The sequence below is a fragment of the Triturus cristatus genome, chromosome 4_1 (assembly GCF_964204655.1).
Source record: "Triturus cristatus chromosome 4_1, aTriCri1.1, whole genome shotgun sequence".
Classification (NCBI taxonomy): domain Eukaryota; kingdom Metazoa; phylum Chordata; class Amphibia; order Caudata; family Salamandridae; genus Triturus; species Triturus cristatus.
Window position 1 is genome coordinate 1,144,610,785 of NC_140585.1, and position 16,603 is coordinate 1,144,627,387.

At 45.3% G+C, this 16,603-nt stretch overlaps 1 protein-coding gene across 5 annotated transcripts in view; it reads right to left on the reverse strand.

The window, feature by feature from the left end:
• GMIP (GEM interacting protein) overlaps positions 1–16,603 on the reverse strand; it is a 266,944-nt gene that overhangs the window by 68,714 nt on the left and 181,627 nt on the right. For all 5 annotated transcript variants that reach the window (XM_085654265.1, XM_085654263.1, XM_085654264.1 and 2 more), the window contains 4 exons: positions 14,875–15,063; positions 14,005–14,142; positions 13,543–13,733; positions 12,026–12,147 (listed from right to left, as the gene is read on the reverse strand). In XM_085654265.1, coding sequence (XP_085510391.1) covers positions 12,026–12,147; positions 13,543–13,733; positions 14,005–14,142; positions 14,875–15,063 — 640 coding nt within the window. The remainder of the gene's footprint in view (positions 1–12,025; positions 12,148–13,542; positions 13,734–14,004; positions 14,143–14,874; positions 15,064–16,603) is intronic.

Here is a 16,603-nt window from a genome sequence, read left to right on the forward strand (position 1 = left end):
GGTCCCTTGGATCTATGAATGGATTCAGACCAATGCCAGTCGAGTCACTTGGACCTTCCCTTGTACCGGTCCCACAGCCGATGTCCCCAGCACCACTGTTCCATTCTTATCCCCAACTCCGACACGGAGCCCGATGGGTGTCATCCGAGCTGACTGGAGGCATTCTATCCAGGCCGGAGCCTGAGCCCTATTCCTATGTGCTAGGACTTGGGGAAGATCGAAAGGGACCACTGAACTCTTATGAATACCAGTCACTAGAACCCAATAAGGACAACTGGTGTGAGGATTTGGTGGATGCCAGTGGACTGGACACCTGCCCAAAGACTGGCTTGGTCTCTCCTTCTACTGTGGCTATGGAGGATGGAGCCTCATTTGCAATGGTGGTGAGGAGGGCGGCTGAGGTCCTGGACCTTCAGCTGCCCTCTGTGGCCATGAAGACAAACATCTTGAAGGAGGTGAATTCAGCTGGGAGTCACCTCTTCCAAACCGCTTTTCGCTTTTAATGAACCTTCACAGATGTCCGACTCTGAGCCTGGTCCAAGCCCTGTAAAGGGGCTACTGTGAATAGGAAGATTGCCCGCTGCCATTGTCCCAACCAAAGGATCCCAACTTCCTCACCCAACACCCCACCCCGGAGAGCTTGGTGGTCCAAGCCTCCAATTTCAAATTAAATCCTAGCACATTCCCTACTGCTCTACCAGACAGGGAATCCAAGAGGCTGAATACCTTAAGGTAGAATATGATTTCTACCGCCAGCTTGGCACTGCGGTCGCTGAACACCAGGCCCCTTCTGGACCGATACTTCCACTCACCCTAGGATTCGGTTGCGCAGGTGCTGTCTATGGTCTCGACGGAGGCCCGAGCTATACTCTCCCAAGCTATTGCTAATGGGTTCACCATACGCTGTGGGCTGGATACGACTGACTCACAAGGCAGAGCAGTTTCTCCACCATTTGCTACTCCTGATTGAGAACCACTGCCTTTTCAGGGGATGTCCAGCCCTCGCTCATGGACATGCCCTTTGATGGCTCCCGCCTCTTAGGAGACAAGGTGGACTCAATGCATAGAAGGGGCTTCAAGTCATGTCTCTACCTGCCCAGCCACCATGGCACACAAGCTTCCTAGCCCCGGTGTGGCTGAGGCCATGGTACCCACAGACCCCGTGGGTCAGGTAGCCAGAGGTTAGGCCAGTCCACCACTCCCTCGGCAGCCGCAGCCTACAAGCCTCTTTATTTTTCTCTCCAACCATCGAAGGCCTACAGTGGGAGGCAGGATACACCATTACCTGCACCACTGGTGGTCGATAACATTCGACTGCTGGGGTCTCATGATTGTCCAAAGGGGCTACTCCCTTCCCTTCTTGACTAGTTCTCCACCCAGGCCACTCACTTGTGACTGGCTCACGAAGGACCATATCTCCGTACTCCATCAGGAAGTGGCAGCTCTCTTGGCCACGGGAGTCATAGAGAGGGTGCGGGTATCAGAAGTAGGTCAAGGTTGCTATTCCAGCTACTTTCTGGTTCCCAAGAAGGATGAGGGCCTTCGTCCTATCATAAACCTGCACCCTCTCAATTTCTTACTGAAAAAGGAGAAATTAAAAATGCTCACTCTCGCTAAAGTCCTATCTGCTTGAACCCAGGAGACTGGATTGTAGCGTTGGACACGCAGAACGTATACTTCCACATTCCCATCCTGCCTGCCCACAGACGTTACCTGCAGTTCAAGGTATGCCACGAGCCCTTTTAGTTCACCATACACCCCTTTGGCCTTACCAGCACCACTGGCTGTTCACCAAGGTGATGGCGGTGGTTGCAGCTCATCTGCAGAGATCAGGGGTGCCAGTCTTCCCTGATCTCGATGACTGGCTATTGGAGACAGACTCGTCCCAGGCAATCATCTCCCACCTCCAGACTATGGCAGACCTCCTGCACTTGCTGGGGTTCAATATCAACGTGCTGAAGTCACACCTGACCCCTTCTCAGGCACTCCCTTTCATCGGAGTTGTTCTGGACAGAGTGTAGTTTCAGGCTTATCCTCATGAATGGTTAGTCCAGGATATTCAGGCTATGATACCAATGTTTCAGCCTTTATCGTGGATTTCGGTGAGACTGACTCTGAGGATGGTCTCCTGCATCCTGCTTCTGACACCTGCCCGCTGCCATATGCGAACTCTGCAGTGGGACCTGAAGTTTCAGTGGGCGCAGCATCAGGGGATTCTTTTCGGCAGGGTCCAGATCTCAGAGGCTCCTGCAAAAGATCTGCAGTGGTAGTTAACGAACTGCGATTGGGTCAGCGGCAGTCCCCTCTCCATTACCCAACCAAATCTGACAGTGGTGACTGATGCGTCACTTCTGAGCTTGGGTGACCATCTGGGAGTGGTGAAGATCAGAGGCCTCTGGTCTCCGGCGGAATCCGGACTCCACATCAAGCTGTTGGAGCTTCAGCTCCAAGCGATCCAACTGGCACGGAAAGACTTTCTACCCTCCATCAAGGGAAGTCTAGTACAGGTATTCATGGACAACACCACCGCCATGTGGTACTGCAACAAACAAGTCGGGGTGGGGTGGTGGACCCTTTGTCAAAAGGCCCTGCGTCTCTGGACATGGCTGGAATGTCAGGTCATTTCCCTGGTGGGTCAACACCTGACAGGATTTCTGAAAACCAGAGTGGACGAACTCAGCCAAAGATACCTAGCAAATGACGAATGTCGTCTCCATCCAGAGGTGGTGCAAGGTCAGCAGGGTAGGGTTCTCCACCCAAACCTGTCAACACTCCGCCTTCATACGTGGAGATTGAGCGGCGACAGTTGCCAGCTTTCTTCCTTCGTCCTGATGACTGTAATGTAATTTTGGCAGCCAGGCATCTGTCCACCAAGACGGTTTACACATGCCATTGGGGCAAGTTTGTAGAATGGGGTGCAGAAAAACAGGTTGACCCCCCGTTCTGTCCCCCTTTCTCAGGTCCTTATGTTGGTTATTTCTCTTGACCAGCAGGGCTCTGCTTTAGGCACCTTAAAAGGCTATCTTTCTGCCATTTCAGCATTTCTGCAGTTGCCAGATCTATTGTACATAGGTTTCTGGAAGGTCTTCAAGACTTGTTCCACCTTCATCCTTCATCATGCCTTAGCGAGACGTAAATTTAGTTCTGATGTGCGCTCCTTTCGGTCCACTGCACAACTGTACTATCAGGCTCCATACTATCAAGACGACCTTTCTAGTGGCCAAAACATCTGCCCAGAGGGTCATTGAGGTCCAGGCTTTATCATCTAAGCCTCCGTACCTCAACATCTTCACAGACAAGCTGGTCCTTCACACTAGAGCTTCCTTCCTACAAACATTTGTCACTCCCTTCCATGTAGGCCAGTCCATCACCCTAAAAGAGCGTTGTCATTCTACCTTGGCATCTCTGCATACATTTACCAAGCACTTCACCTGGACTGTCAGATCCTTAGGAATGGGCACTTGCCCGCTCGGTACTGCAGGACTTTCTAGTGTCAAATTGTTTCGCAGACCCTCCTCCAGGCATTGCTTGGTTATCCATTCTAAGGTAGGGAATCTCCAGCTAGAAGTCTTTATCTGATGAACAAGTTACTTACCTTGAGTAACGCCTTATCTGGTAAAAACTATCTAGCTGCAGATTTCTTTTCAAATACTCAGCCTCCCCACCCAGCACACAGATTTATAGACTTAGGGTTTTCCCCCTTTCAGGCCCCTAGTTTTCACACACCAGTGGTCCATGCTCTTCGTGGTCCTGTGTTTCTGGTGTGGAAAGTCATGAAAAGAAACTGCAGTCTGTGCACTCGTGGCATCACCTATATAGGCACAGCGCACCACGCCACTTCCGGCACGGATGACGTCGGTGATGACACGCGGAGCCGAACTACACCACCTACCGGTGCGCAGGAGTAGTGCTTATGAAAAAAATTCTGAATCCAGTCGGACGCCTGGGGATAATCTAAGGTAAGGAATCTGCGGCTAAGATAGAGTCTCGACCAGATAAGGCGTTACCGAAGGTAAGTAACTTGTTCGGCTTTGTCCCTCCTGTGGAGTAGACCCTGTTTACTGTATCCTTCCATGAGTTGTTGCTTGCCTGTAAATTTTGTTTTTATCTTGTCACATTTTCTGTGCATTCAAAACAGAGGTCACATATTAGGCTCTGTCTTCTGAGGGAACTTGGTGTTCACTATTCTTTCTCTGTGAGGGGAATTATCTAACAATCTGGGGGGGGGGGGGTGAAAATGTTTTTTCTAGCGCACAATTTTTTTTATATAAATGAACTGTGCAAATATTTCAGAATATGTCAGAATTAGGAAAGCACAAGTGAAGCACACGTGTTTTGTAATGTGCTGGAAACAAATATTTTAATAGGATCAAAAAAATCAGTACACTAGATGATGCTGCTTTCACACATTATCATTTGTGTGCTGTATAGTTTTACCAGTAAAACTGTATGTCTGTGCAAATGTAATAATCATTTGTGTAAATGTAATAATCACTTACATTGAAAATGTGTTGTCTGTAATGGCACTGCACTACCATACCATGCATACTCCACTCTATGCCACTCTACAGCCCTCCAGTCTGCTACACTCTATGCCAGTCCACTCTACACAACACTAGTCTCCTCCACAACACTCTTACACTCTAAACCACTTGACTCTAAGACAGTCTACTCCACTCAATGCCACTGTACTCCACTCTATGCTATTCCACTCTACTGCACTCCACTTCACTCTACGATACTCCACTCTACGACACTCTACTCTATGCCACTCCACTCTACGCCCCTCCACTCTACAGCACTTTATTCCCCTCCACTCAATGCCACTCTGCTCTACAACACTCCACTTCACGCCACTTTACTCTGACACTCTACTCCACTCTACACTACTCCACTCTATAACGTTGTACTCTCCTCTACGACACATTACTCCACACAACTCAACTCTATGCCACTCTATGACACTATACTGCACGACACTACACTCCACAACACAATACAACACTCTATCCTGCTCCACTGTTCGACACTCTATGACATTCCACTTTACGACACTGGATGCCCCTCCACTCTACGACACTACTCTACTCCCCTTTATGACATTTCTCTATCCCACTCCATAAAATCAAATAGGGTTATATATAGAGCCTATGTTCCTTCCTTTCAAGCAGATAGTTGATCAGCAAGGATGAATCCTTATTATCCAAATGTTTTACTGAAAAAGACTGTTATTCCATTTTGTGTTCATTCACCACTTTAAATAATCCATTTCACTCTTGATTCGAATATAAGTTTTTATTGAGAAGAGAAAAGACAGCCGACACGTGTTTCGCCCCATGTGGCAGATGGCGCCAGGGCTTTCTCAAGGCTAAGCAGATTCAATAATCTTACGCTCAAGTCGCAACGATAAACATTTCAATGCAAAAGTTGAACATCCAAATTTTTTTAAGAAAGATCCTCAGTAGTCCTTGGTTAAATCCGTATTGGCAATAATCATGCGGTGCCAAAAAAACTTCTAATCAAATTAAGAGTGAAATGGATTAATTAAAGTGGTGAATGAACACAAAATGGAATAACAGTCTTTTTCAGTAAAACATTTGGATAATAAGGATACATCCTTGCTGATCAACTATCTGCTTGAAAGGGAGGAACATAGGCTCAGGCTCTATATATAACCCTACTTGATTTTGCGAAGCTATGACGGTCCAGAGCTTCGAGCACAGTTCCTCCAATCTCCTAGGAATCATTATCTAGAACCAGGACCCCTGGACCTGTTGCTTTTGTTGGAATTCTATCCCACTCCATGCCTCTTCACTCTATGCCACTTTACTCCTCTCTACACCTCTCCATTCTATGTCACATTACTCTACTCTACGCCACCCTACTCTACTCCACTCTGCACCACTCCACTCTACTCCAAAACACTCCACTCCACTCTATGACATTCCACTCTACGCTACTCCACTCTGCTACATTTCACTTCACTCTACGATACTGCACTCTACGACACTCTATGCCACTCCACTCTATGACACTCTACTCCACTCTTCAACACTCTTCGCCAATCTACACCCCTCTGCTCTACAACACTTTACCCCGCTCCATACTACGCCCCTCCACTCTAAACCAATCTATGCCACTCTACTCTACGACACTCCATGAAACTTCACGCAACTCCACGCCACGATACTTTACTCCACTTTACGCCACTCTATGCCACTCCACTCTATGCCAGTACACTACACTCTCCAACACTACACTCTATCCCTCTTCACTCTTCGACACTCCATGACACTACACTTTGACACTCTACCCTACTCCACTCTATGCCACTCCACTCTACAACACTCTACACCACAACACTCTACGCCCCTCCACAACACTACTCCACTGTACGACGCTCTATTCCACTCTACTTCATTTATGCCTCTCCACGATACTGCACTTTAGTCCACTCTACACCTCTCCAATCTATGTCATGCTACTTTAATCCACTGTACTCCACTCTACGCCACCCTACCCTACTCTACTCCCCTCCTCTCCTCTCCACTCTACACCACGACACTTCACTCTATTCCACTCTGACACTCCAATCCACTCCACAACACTTCACTCTATGATACTCCACGACACCTCTCTCAACTCTACACCCTGAACAAACCTCCACTCCATGCCACTCCACAGGACTCGATGCCACTCCACAACACTCCACTCCATGTCACTCCTCTCCAGTCTATGCCTCTCCACTCCAAGCCACTCTATCTATTCTACACCTCACCACTCTACTCCTCTCCATTCTGTGTCATGCTACTCTACTCCACAGAACTCCACTCTACGCCACTCCACGACACTCTACTCTACAACACTTCACTCTATGACACTCCACTCCACTCTACGACACTCCTCTTACCTCTACACCACTGAACCACCCTCCACTTTACCTCATTCCACGGCACTCTGCTCCACAACACTTCACTCCACTCTACAACACTCCAATTCACTCCACTCTACGATACTCCACTCGACTCCACAACACTCCTCTCAACTCTACAACACTGAACAACCCTCCACTCTACGCCATTCCACGGCACTCCACTCCCTGCCTCTCTCCTCTACACCACTAACTTTTTGCCATGCTGAACAGCAGCCACGCTGACTTACAGCATAGCTAAAACACATTGACAAAATCAATATCTCTTGCATAAGCGAGACCAATAGGCTTCGCGAATGCTTGTTTGAAAGGTCTCTAGGCACCAATGACTTCCAACTAACTTCTGCCTGAAAACAGAACAGTCCAAATGCTTTCTTTAAAAAAAGTAGGTTTTAGAGGGCTGTGAGGTGAATGATGTATCAAAGCATCTCAAAACCAGAACAGACTTAATCAGACAAAGAAAAAACTCTAGAGTGCCTATTGCTGGGACTGTTAGAGATTCAGGACTGGGTAAAAGAATAGATCTTTTTTCTGTACATTAGATGGCCCCTTTAGAAAATTACCAAGTTTTGAGTGATTGATAACATTGGGGAAATCACATAGGAGGAACTGAAAACTGATGGAATAGACTCCTTGCTTGCAACCCCAGTTGAAAACTCCTATGTATTTTGGTTTCACAAATGTCCCCCCTTGCAGCTGAGCTCTACCTTTGGAGAAATACTTTATCATTCAAACGTTTGCTACAATGGAAAATATTAGCTTAGACAGTAGCACATACTTAGGGCCTAATTAAGAGTTTGGCAGTCCATGGGACTACCAAACTAGCGGTAGAGGTGCAGTGTCTGTCAGGGACCGCCGCAACAGCGATCCGACCCCCATATTACGGGTACAGCGAGCGGTTGGACCTCCCTAGGACCGCTGTAACCTCCAGAGATCCACGATCCCTGGCAGTGGTGTGCCAGTTTGAGGCCGCAATATGCTTGGTGGTGCACCACCAGACATATTACCAGTTTCATTACCACCAGCGGTCTCATGGCAGTTCTCACGACATGAAACTGCTAGCAGAGAGGAAACAAATGGGGTGCATGTAGGGGGCACATGTTGTTCCCCCCTGTGTGCATGCACCCCTGTTCCTGCACGGCATGGACCGCACAGTCCATGCCATGCAGGAACATGCATTGGTGGTCCTGCGGAGTTGGAGTTCTAAGGCTCACATATGAGCCTCTGTACTGAATTGCTGCGGGAATCGCCACACCACGCCACCTGCCAGCCAGACCACGAAATAACTCGGAATCTGGCAGGCGGCCAGCGGTGTGGGAGTGGGGCGGTGGTGTGGCGGCCCGCTCCCACACAGCCAAACTCATAACCAGGCCTTTAGTCGGTAACAGTACACATAGGTTTACAGTAATTTGATTCCATTTTTACCAATATGCATTTCAACAAAATTAGCACTTCACAAGTTCAACTAGATTGAAATCTTTTATGAAATGACTTTTTCATTCAAAATGATTTGAATTCTGTGGTATTTGTCATTGTCATTCAGACACAAAAGAACCACGCCGTATTGTTCGACAACCCCTGGGTTTTCTTATCAAGCCCTTTTGCCTCCCTGAGTCTTCCTGCTCAGCAGATAATCATTTTAACTATCTGCTGTGGTAGGAATAACCATGCTGCTGTATAAATAGTGCAATCATTTTAGAATACAGTAAACTTCCGCATATTGTGTTATGAGTGAGTCACAGCAGCTCAAGAATGCATTATACATGTAGTGGTGTTTATTAGGCCTCATGTGCCACTTGCAGGCTGCTTCAGAGTGGAGTGGCAGTTCTCGTATCTCTTCTCTACGCCATACTTCAGTGTCATTCATTGATGCATTTATTAAATACTTGCAGATTTACACCTACGCTTGGGTGTAAAGCTCCGCTTATGTGCCATTCAGTAAGTGTAAGCAGATATGTTTACAGGTGGGGACATGGGCATGTATCCCTCAAATATGACCAAAAAGGCATCCCTTAAATACCTATGGCTTGCCATGTATGGCACATGATTTATTTCAAGCCTTGGCTGACCTGGATTCATGCTTGTTTGGGCTGTAGTACTCTGAGTGGAAGTGGGTGTAAAATGTATTAAATCAACTGGCTTACCCTTCTCTAGGCATGTTTTTGTATGCGCATGTTCCACCCGCTGCCTGTCCTTTATTTTTCCATTCACCCCCTCACTCTGTAGCAGATATTCCCCATTTTCCACCTACTCCGTATGCCAGTCCCACAACTGCACCTGAAACATCGAGCTATGTGTATACTTTCATACGCAAGTATCTTCCATATCTTTTAGATATTTCTTTGATAATGGCAATGTGTCTAGAAATGGTGAGTCAGAAAGATAGTCTATTGTTTGACTGGTTTATAAATCCAATAAATTGCTGATGCACAAAATGTACCTAACACTTTACATATTTCCATCTGAACCTGTTCTTGGGTGCCCGCTGTGAGTCCTTCATTGGCAGAGGGGTTAGGCAGGCAGGTTGTTTCATTTCTATCTGGTTATTACCTAAAGACTTGTTCTTCTTTAACAATTTTGGCCCTGATCCTGTTGGTGTAGAGGATTTGTTGAAATACTGGTTCCATGGGCTGGATTATAGTTCTCGTTTAAAAAGGATCGGGATCCCAATTCTGTTCACAGGTGTGAATATTGGTGCTGTAACATGCTGGTTTAGTTTTGATGTTTACCCTCAGCTTGAAACTGCTGCCATTTGTTCTTGAGAATTGGCTTTCAACAGGCGGCGTTAACTGATGTGCAATCTTATTGAATGTGACACTAATGCTAGTATGATGCTATTAAGACCATTGTTTCAGAAGGAAATTGAGTAAGAACTTTTGACAACAGTTTCCTCGCCTTGTTTTATAGAACACAATACAAAGATTCTGGTATTGCACTGTGCCATATTCACCCTCTGCAAAAGTCCTCACTGTTAATCGATCCAAAAGCAGCACCGTGCCACACTATCTGCTCTTTTAGTGTAGTATCCGTTCGTTTCACTTGTGAATAAAGCGGGATGTTTAGCTCAGTAGAGATAGAAGCCGCTCGGAGTCCACTGACCTGCACACAATATCACTCAAATCTCCAGATTCCTTACGATGTGTTATAGCACTGCAACAAAGTCAGGCTTCAGCGGTGGGCTCTCATGTCTGTTTCACTTTGAGCATAGTAGAGAATAGAAATGATGACTTTGAATCCCAGCTGACCACATTGTGTGATCGTTTACTCTCCCTGTGCTTCAATTTCCACTGCTGCCAAAATTGGGAGCACTTACAAGTAAGGTAAACATTCAGATTAAAAGCAGTGTAAATCATAGACATTCACTCATTTGAATTGTGATGATAAATTGAATTAACCATGACTTTATGTTAGGCTGTTCTTGTATAGTGCAACATCTTCCATTTACATGGTTTCTTTGTGATGGTATGCTTGGATTGGCAATGTGACATGTGCTTGTTGTCTGCTTTCCTATAAGAAAGGGGCACAATAACTTGTGAGGTCCACGTTTTCTAAACCCCCCCCCCCCCCCCCCCCCCAACACCTAAGTTTGTATGTCGAGGAGATACCTGCTACAAACTTGGAGATTTTTGTGGTCGGCTCTAGTGCATGGGTACGTTTCTATAGCATTCTTGGGGGTCTCAGGTGGCACAGTGATGCCTGCTGGTAGTGGGTTTCTGAATTTATCAGGTGTCTGCTGATGAACTCAGGGGTAATGTCTATATCTACAGTGCTGCTTGCTGCCTCAGTTAGCACAGTGCTGCGCCAACAAATGATGGACGAAATGCTGAATGAATCAAATATTCACCCCCAGTCAAGAGATCTGGGTTAAATCTGTTGTTCTTTTGCTCACTACGCCACCCCAGTTTCGACCCAGCCATATGCAAATCAGTCTTGACCCTGCTCCTCATGGGAACAGTCCAGCCCGAACTGCCAAATCGGGTCCTCCCTGGACCGTAAACAAGCATCCTGGGGGCGGTTTAGGGTAACATCCCTCATCAGCCTGGCTAGCTTGAATCCAGTGGCACAGGGACCAACATCTGGGCATGCCCATCCGACTTAAGGTGAAAAGTGCTGCAGCAACAAATGGTCGACGGCATGAATCAAACATTGACCTCAGTTAAGAGTTCTGGGTTAAATCCATCATTCCTTTGCTCACTACACCACCCCAGTTTCGACCCAGCCATATGCAAATCAGTCTTGACCCTGCTCCTCATGGAAACAGTCCAGCCCGAACTGCCAAACTGGGTCCTCCCTGGACCGGAAACAAGCATCCTGGGACTGGTTTCGGGGTAACACCCCTCATCAGCCAGGCTAGGTTGAATCCAGTGGCACAGCGAGCAAGGGACCCATGTCTGGACATACCCATGCCATGTAGGGCGAAAAGTGCTTCGGCAACAAATAATGAATGGAATGCTGAATGAATCAAACATTTACTCCCAGTCAAGAGATCTGGGTTAAATCCATTGTTCTTTTGCTCACTTCGCCACCCCAGTTTGGACCCACCCATATGCTAATCAGTCTTGACCCTGCTCCTCACGGGAACAGTCCAGTTCAGTTAGCACAGTGACACCTACTGTTGTGGGTTTCCCCTTGACCCGACGGCAGCATCCCCAACACCCATATGAAAAGGTCAAAGGGACATGTGGCTGAGGTTTTGGGTTAGGTTGACTCGTAGAATAGCCTGCTACTGTGATGGTGTTTCTCTGCACTGTCGGCTTGTTGTTAAGCGGGCCGACACACACCCAAACAGGATCATCCCGTTCGTCGAACACCGGAAGCAATCCTAGAATTTGAACTCTTTGAATGATAAAATCTCTAATGAGCAGTGACACATACCCTAAGACGAGGATGCAAAGTAGAGACTAAATTTCAGACTTTGGAACCAGGGAACATGATTTCACATCTCCCAGTTTTCACCAAATGTCTTGATCCTGGACAAACCACTTTAGCTCTTTTCGTGCCTCATCCCTTACATGCCGAAATTGGGAGCACCTAGAGGCAAGTCTTTTTAAAATGTGCATAATATATGGCAATTATATAAAGCAATCTACATACTTAGATCGCTGTTGACAACCAGGTTTCTTGCAATTGGGTCTTCTGAGCTGCTAGAGAGGTCATCCCCAGAGGAGGACAGAGCTGTCATTGGAGCGTATTTTCTTCTCCCAGCAGGTGAGGGCCTAGGAATGGCAGAACAACAGGACATGAATTATTTTTCTGATTGAAAAGGACAATATTTATTCCCCAAATATTTGAGAACAAATTGCATATGGATACATAACTTGACTGCTTAAGAGTTCAGCCTGGGTTATGGGGGGCGCCTTATTTTCTTCACACTTTTTCAGGCACAAGAAATCACCACATCATCTCAAGCTTTGCATTTACTTACTCAGGACATTTCTCCTGAAGGTAAATGTTGCAAAATGTTTGATCTCCCAGAAAACAGGTGTGTACCACAAATTACGTACACTTACATAGAGAATGGAGTAAATTGTAGTTAGTGTGTTCGCTGAGGTGGAGTTCCCTAAATCCTGCATATTGCTCAGCATGCTTTGTTACAGGAACACATTTCAGTTCTCTAGTGGTCCACAGTTGCCTTAATCTAGTGCCCAATAAATAGGGGAATTGGTAAACCTGTAGCACTTTGCATGGGTACACATTTACAAATTACACACACTCACAAAGTGTTCCAGAAATGCACCTGGAAAGCTACGACAGCCACGTTTCCAGAAATAATATTTGTGTCAATGCTGAGGCATTTCTGCTTGTGTAGTTTTGCATTCTATACAAATACACATCGTGAAGTATCATTGACTGAAACTATGACACAATTTCTTGACATTTTTTCTCCTCCCAGTGCATAAACACCTTCCACCAATTTTGAAGATGTTCCCACCATGGAAAGAGTTTAATTCTTGCCCTTTACAGGAACACATTAACTGTAGAAGGGGGGAATACCTCTATATTCCTTAGTTTATGGTTGTTCCCAGACTTACCAGGAAAACATTGTTGTTTAATGCCCACATTACACCTGTGTGAGATTTACTCACATGTGAGTACAATACTCCATATTGGGGTAATATTGAGCAAAAGTCAAATGATTTCCTAGTGCAAATTCACCTATTATACATACTCTGCATTCACAAATTGAGCCATTTGCATGTGGAACTAAAACTTACAAATGTAAATGGCTCAGTGAATCAGTCACAAAGGGCTTATGTGCGAGGACAGAATTTGTCCAACTCCTCGATTTCTTTTGAATTTTTTTTTTAAGCTAAAGTTGGATTATATTACGTAACAGGATGGCTGTTACTGTCCCATTAGGAAATTCCATGCAGTGACTGGCAGGAACTTTTGCTACTCGACGGGTGATGGTAGTGTTTAAGGATATTTAAAAAAAGCTGTACTGCTCCAGTGTGTTTCTGTGCAGTTAACACACAAGGCATTTGATTCCTTTCTGGGGAAAAAAGTGACATTACCTTTCATGAGCAAATGCAGATTCAATGCACAATATAATCTAGGATCACACAGACTGTTCTTAAAATTATATACGAAAAAATATTGTCTGCGTTTACCTTCTACTTGAAGGGGAAAACTCTTCAAACTCAAAGATTTCAACAGGGATCTCTTTTTTAGGCAGCTCCTGAATGAATGCCAAGTATTTCTCGCCCACTTCGTAGGGTTTGCAGCTCTCTGCTAAACTGTGGTACTTGGTTGGAATCTTTTCAGAGTGCTTCCGCTGCAGGTTGAATAGGTTTAATGTTACCTAAATAAAATATAGAAAAACAGAACTCTGAATCTAATGTGCACATTCCTTTTACAAAAATTTACAAGTTTCTCCACATTAGATCACAGGACAGTTTTTCCAATATTTGATCGACTCGTAATTTTACCCACTTTTCTCTTCATCTCGTCAGTTGTAAAGAATCACCATTTCTACGTGACGTCTCTTATCCTTTTTCAACTCCTTCAAACCACCTTACCTCCTACTGCAGATGATCACCCTGGTAGCTTCTGAACAACATACATCTACTTACCTCTTTCAGCACCTGGTCCCCCTGGTAAATGAGTTTTCGGATGTGGGATACAATCCTTTCCTTGGCCTTCTCCAAGTCCTGCCGGCGAGCGTTAGCTTCCACTACACATGTTCTGTAAGAGACCTCTGCTTCCTGAGCCTGCAAGGGTAGTAGGTTAGGAGTGGAGATTTATATCCAGCTGCAGACCAGCTTTTAAGGCTAAACATTAAAGATTACCCGAAACATTCTCAATGTGAAGCAAATATAAACATTAAAGTCAAGCATGGAATACTCAGAATCCAATACTTTTATTGTTTTCTTATGCACCATCCCCTAGACTAAGGCTGGGAACCAGGCATCCTTGAAAATGATCTCAAGAACATTTATTAAGATTTACCCTACAGAGTGGGTCCCCTGGATGTTTCTTTATCAGACATTGACTATGCAAATTTAAGACCCGTGTCCTTAGCCCAACCTGGTATTTTGCAGGTGTGCATAGGACCTTGGTCTGTAGTCCCAATATTGGTAGATACAACTGTAAGGGAAAAGGTTGCTTATTGAGTCCTTACACCATGATTGTCAATTATTTTGGGCTAGACTTTTCCAGTATCTTCAAGTATTTCTTTGCCACGGTCTGCTCTGGTTCCAAGCACTCAATATTTTATTCTTTATACAATCTTAGATTATTTTTTAAAACTGAGAGGTCCTACTTCATACAGCTTCTTGTCGCATTCTCATATTGTGCTTTCTTTAGTCAGATACTCATATAGCTTTTCAATTTTTCTTCCAAATATGGTTCTCCAAATGTACTTTTCTTTGTTGTCTTTGTTCCCAATATCACCACCGGTGTCCATAGCTGCCATATTTACAGCTCTTCGGAAACTCGCGTACCTTGGTTTGCGCTTCCTCCTGGGCCCTCCGCCGCCGGTCCCGCTGCTTGCTGGAGGAGCCGGGCACCCCCCCGGTCACTTGGTAAAACTCTTCCTCTGCCTTAGCGCTCAACTGCTTTGCTTTCTCTAGGTCTTCGCAGCGCTGGTTGTAGTGAGCCTGGGATTTGCGCATGGATGTATAGGCGTCGTTCTGAAATCAGAAGATTGACAGTGACAGGCCATAACGTTTTGCTTAGAGTAAAGACTGGCATTAGCTACAAACGTTATACCACAACTGTTTTAAAAGATCAACATTCTCAAGCCTTTTATTTATTCCTCGAGGGTGCCTTGTTTTCTAGACCCTAGAGGTGAGTAGGGATGTTTAGCCTTTCCCAGATTTTCAGGATAGCCTAATGAAATACATTTACATACAATCAATTTACATTTGCCTCTAAAGTAGTAAACATTTCCATACTGGAATCCGTAAAACCTGCTGTGCATTGGTACATCACAACGTTATAAGAAGGACTTTTAGAACATTGTAAGACAACAATAATGCAGAGAGAGGTGATGTAAAACTATTAAGAAATGTGTGCGTGTTTTTAGTCGGATGGGAATAAGAACAAAAGTGGCATACAATGCAAAGGGCACGAGTAAAATACCGCTCTCATCTGGTGATTGTACAGTATGTTTTGAAATGACATACACAAAATAAATATGGTAAAGCTGGTCTTTCACGTTCCTGTTTAGAGAAGTAATTTCCAGCGTGGAATGCTTGCCTCTGTTGGGCACAATGAAAAGCATCACCATACTCACTCATCACTAGTGGAGGGACGGAGGGGGGGAGAAATGACAACGAGGATGCTCTGAGATGGGCAGCTATCTGTCAATGAAGGGACACCTTCATTTCTCCATGTTATTCCTTAATTTCTCCAAGTTATTCCTCATTTCTACAGGTTATTCCTCATTTCTCCATGTTAATCCTTCATTTCTCCATGTTATTCCACACCCTTGAAGTGAGGAGGAGGGAAGATCGGTGAGGATAGTGAGGTGTGAAAACTGATGGCGGAGGGATGATGGGTGATAGACGCGGAACGACAGACGAGGATTTATGGATGAGAAATGATGATGAGGAGGGATAAGTGTTGTGGGATGATGGATGAGATAACATGGGCGAGGATGAGGAATGATAGATGGACACGGGATGGTGGATGAAGAGTAATGGCTGAAGGATGGTAGATGAGGATGTCCTGCAATGGATACTATGGATAAATCATCATATCAATCAATCAGCATTTGTAAAGCGCAATACTGTCACCCCTAGGGTATCTGGGCGCATGATTCATTGATTTGATTGATTTACCACGTCATTACGGTGTTTGCTAAGTGGTTTTCACATTCCCACCACTTTTGACTGTAATAATTCTGTTTGCTTTTACTAGGCAAAATTCATCCTCAGAGAGTTTGTTGTGATGAGGGTCGTGGAGGCGAATTACCACTGATGTCAATGTGACTCTCCAGTTTTTCCATAAAGCGCTTATTACTGAGGGATGATTGTGTATAAATGGTAGCAAGCTTGACATATAGGAACACAGAGTTAAACGAACAAGCCTCAAATGGACATGGGCCATGGCAAAACTGGGAAAACATGATAACGATTTTAATCTCCAAATTTTCTTCTCACAACAAGCATCATGAAAACAGAACTAGGAAAGAAATACCAGAGTTAGTCAACCCGTTATCATGGGAAA